This window comes from Priapulus caudatus, unplaced genomic scaffold (genome assembly GCF_000485595.1).
Source record: "Priapulus caudatus unplaced genomic scaffold, Priapulus_caudatus-5.0.1 Scaffold2110, whole genome shotgun sequence".
NCBI lineage: Eukaryota > Metazoa > Priapulida > Priapulimorpha > Priapulimorphida > Priapulidae > Priapulus > Priapulus caudatus.
This window is the reverse complement of record NW_014579171.1, coordinates 23,741-27,703: the sequence shown is the minus strand read 5'-3', so window position 1 is coordinate 27,703 and position 3,963 is coordinate 23,741. Positions and strand designations below refer to the sequence as shown.

The following is a 3,963-nucleotide window of genomic DNA, read 5'->3' as shown; positions in this document are numbered from 1 at the left end:
TAATCGGTAGATTGTCAGTCACATCACTCCAGATCGCGCATGCACATCCCCTTTCAGGATTTCTTCTCTCATACAAGCCTGAGTGTACGTCACTGGAGTCTACTGGAGAGAGTGGCCCTGTATCACACGTTTAATGTCTGACAAATTAGCTGTTTAACCCGCAGACCCGTCTATCACATCACTCATGATTGATTGTACATGGCCTTTCTTCGGTGCGACTGCGTGCGCTTGTGTTTCGACAGAGCACCGCAGGATACGCCCCTGAAAGAGCATATGTCGCACGCGTACGGTTTCTCTCCCGTGTGCGTGCGCGTGTGGATCTGGAGATTCGCCAGCCGAGAACTCCTGTACTCGCATACATCGCACGCGTACGGTTTCTCTCCCGTGTGCATGAGCGCGTGCCTCTTCAGGCGTCTGTCCGCGCGCGGTCGAGCCACGTCCTGTACTCGCACACGTCACACGCGCTACGGTTCTGGCCCGGTGTGCGTGAGAAGTGCTTCCTGAGGCTGCGGAGGTGGTGCAGTGTAACGCCATATGTCGCACGCGTACGTTTCTCTCCGTGTGAGTGCGTGCATGAATCTGGAGATCCGTCAGCTGAAGAACTCCTGTAGCTCGCACTACATCGGCACGCGTACGGTTTCTCTCCCGTGTGCGTGCGCGTGTGCATCTGGAGATTCGCCAGCTGAGAACTCCTGTCTACGCATACATCGCACGCGTACGGTTTCTCTCCCGTGTGCGTGCGCGTGTGGATGCGAAGGTTCGCCAAGTGAGAGCTTCTGAAGTCGCAGCAGTCGCACGCATATGGTTTCTCTCCGTGTGCGTACCGCGTGCTCTTGAGGCTACTCGACTCGTGTACGTGCATCCGCACGTGTCGCACGCGTACGGTTTCTCTCCCGTGTGCATTCGCAGGACACCNCGCGTGTCTCTGGAGATGCGCCGGCTGCGAACACCTGTACTCGCATACATCGCACGCGTACGGTTTCTCTCCCGTGTGCGTGCGTGCGTGCGCCTGTAAGCCACTGAGCCGAGAGCACCGATACCCGCACGTATCGCACGCGTACGGATTCTCTCGCGTGTGCGTTCGCATGTGAGTCTTCAGCATGTAGCGAGAGCACGTCCTGTACTCGCACACGTCACACGCGTGAGGTTTCTCCCCCGCTTCGCTCTGCACGTCTGAGGGAGGAGGAGCAGGAGGAGAAGAAGACAGAGGAGGAGAAAGAGGAGCAGGAAGAGGAGAAGGAGGAGGGGGAAGAGAAGAAACAGGAGAAGAAGACGGAGGAGCAGAAGAAGCAGGAGCAGGAGAAGAAGGAGCAGGAGAAGGAGAACGAGGAAGAGGAGAAGGAGCAGGAGGAAGAGAAGGAGGAGAAGAAGAAGCAGAAGAAAGAGGAGAAGGTTCCATCGAGCGGGCGGTGATCGAGATCATGATTCCTCCCCGATGCAGGTTCTTCTCTCACTTTACTCCCCGATGCAGTTTCCTGTCCCACTTTCCTCCCCAATGCAAGTTCCTCTCTCACTTTCCTCCCCGATGCAGGTTCCTCTCTCAGTCGTCCGCTTTCCTGTGGACAAAAAATAGAGACCCCGGATAACTTCCCCTGCCTCACAAAGATGAAGTCAGATTCGTTTGCTGCGGGCATGGCACTAAAAATCACGAGTTATACTTAATAGGACAGGACTACACAACGAAGCGTAAAGTTTTCAAAATGTTAGTGTGTACTACACACTAACATTTTGAAAACTGTGTAGCAAGTTTTTCAGAGTATAGATACACGTGAACTCGATGGAGTCACGTGACCAAATCACCACGGCAATGGCAACATTACGCCTAGACATTTCTAAAGTCAATCACTATATAGTGATTTGTTGATTGAAATATCTACAGGAAGTGAGAGACTACATATATGCAAGAGGCATCTATAGGCAATTGTTGTTGCTTTTCTTTAATTTAAAGTAATAATTTCGAGAATACTCCAGTGTTTTCCCCACTTTTACGACACTTACCGTTATTGCTAGAGTAACAGCAATTGTCTAGAGTAACGATAAAATGTCTTAGAACCTTCGTATTCACCAAAACATGCAATTTTCGAACTAGTTTGGCAAACAAACGTTTGTTGTAATCTTAGGACTAGTGTTGATAGGTCTTCTCAGCTAATAGCGCCACCTATCTGCCATAGACATACAATATATCTCAAATGCAATTGTTTTCAAATCCGGCAGCAAATTACAAGTTTACACATTTAACGAATCTCGCGGCTCGATGTCATTTTAATTGTGTTATGATGTGTTCATATCCAATTTTCTATGTTATAACTGCATAAAATCTTGGTGTTTTATTAATGTTGGTGAAATCAGTGATATATCCACTGTGAGGTGAGACTATATTTCGCTATATTTTTTCGGATTGAGCGTTTCTGAGCAAAAATCTAGTAGTAGTCAGTTTAATAAAATTTGCAAAAATTTTATTGGAATTAAGAAATCCAGGGAGCAAAAAGACATCCATAAATAAATGATATGACCGAGACTGACTGAACTGACTGCAGTTAACTGACTGACCGAGAAGAACCGACACTGCATATCTACCTAAAATACCCCACAATGAATATCATACACACACGTAAAAATCCAAAAAACAAAAAGCACAGGCGGATAGTCGATCGGTTCAGTACAGAAAACAAACGCAGGCACGATTTTACATAGCTTCTGTATAACATTCATGCATATTATGTAGTATACGGCAAGCGCGTACGAGCGAACGCGCGATCCAACTTTTCAGCTATGTACAAATGACCTATGACCCGATGACGTCATAGGGCTCCAGTGCGTAACTACGAACTGGCTGATTAACTGTTTAATCGGTAGAATGCCAGTCACATCACTTCTGATTGCATGGACATCGCCTTTCAGAATTTCTTCTCTCATACAAGCCTGAGTGTATGTCACTGGAGTCTACTGGAGAGAGTGCATCCGTATCCACAGGTTTAACGTCTGACGAATTAGCTGTTTAACCCGCAGACCCGTCCATCACATCCCTCACGATTGATTGTACATGACTTTTCTTCGGTGCGACTGCGTGCGCTTGTGTCTCGAGAGCGCGCTCGAGGATACGAACCTGGAAGAGCAGATGTCACACGCGTACGGTTTCTGACCCGTGTGCGTGAGAAAGTGCTTCTTGAGGTCGCTGGAGGTGGCGTGGGCGGAGCCGCATATGTCGCACGCGTAAGGTTTCACTCCCGTGTGCGTGCGCGCGTGGGTCTGGAGATTCGCCAGCCTCGAACTCCTGTACTCACAAACATCGCACGCGTAAGGTTTCTCTCCCGTGTGCGTTCGCATGTGAGTCTTCAGGCTGCAGCGGGAGCACGTTCTGTACTCGCACGCGTCACACGCGTACGGTTTCTGGCCCGTGTGCGTGAAAAAGTGCATCTTGAGGCTGCTAAAGGTGGTGTAGGCGGAGCCGCATATGTCGCACGCGTAAGGTTTCTCTCCCGTGTGCGTGCGCGTGTGGGTCTGGAGATTCGCCAGGTGCGAACTCTTGTACTCACAAACATCGCACGCGTACGGTTTCTCTCCCGTGTGCGTTCGCATGTGAGTCTTCAGGCTGCAGCGGGAGCAAGTCCTGTACTCGCACGCGTCACACGCGTACGGTTTCTCTCCCGTGTGCGTGCGCGCGTGCCTCTTCAGGCTGTCGCGGGAGCACGTCCTGTACTCGCACACGTCACACGCGTACGGTTTCTCTCCCGTGTGCGTGCGCGCGTGCCTCTTCAGGCTGTCGCGGTCGAACGTCCTGTACTCGCGCGCGTCACACGCGTACGGTTTCTCTCCCGTGTGCGTGCGCGCGTGCCTCTTCAGGCTGTCGCGGTCGAACGTCCTGTACTCGCGCGCGTCACACGCGTACGGTTTCTCTCCCGTGTGCGTGCGCGCGTGCCTCTTCAGGCTGTCGCGGTCGAACGTCCTGTACTCGCGCGCGTC

The 3,963-nt window shown here is 51.2% G+C and overlaps 1 protein-coding gene across 2 annotated transcripts in view; it reads right to left on the bottom strand.

Annotated features, from left to right (window-relative positions):
* Positions 1–529: 529 nt before the first annotated feature.
* Positions 530–3,963, bottom strand: part of LOC106818243 (endothelial zinc finger protein induced by tumor necrosis factor alpha-like) — a 3,892-nt gene continuing 458 nt past the window's right edge. Inside the window, exons 2-4 of one of the 2 annotated variants that reach the window (XM_014822964.1) lie at positions 3,134–3,694; positions 951–984; positions 530–692 (exon numbers count right to left, since the gene is read on the bottom strand). In XM_014822964.1, the coding sequence (XP_014678450.1) occupies positions 618–692; positions 951–984; positions 3,134–3,694 (670 nt within the window). In that variant the 3' untranslated portion in view covers positions 530–617. Of the gene's footprint in view, positions 693–950; positions 985–3,009; positions 3,695–3,963 lie in introns of those variants that run through there. The other variant, XM_014822965.1, reaches the window with a different exon arrangement.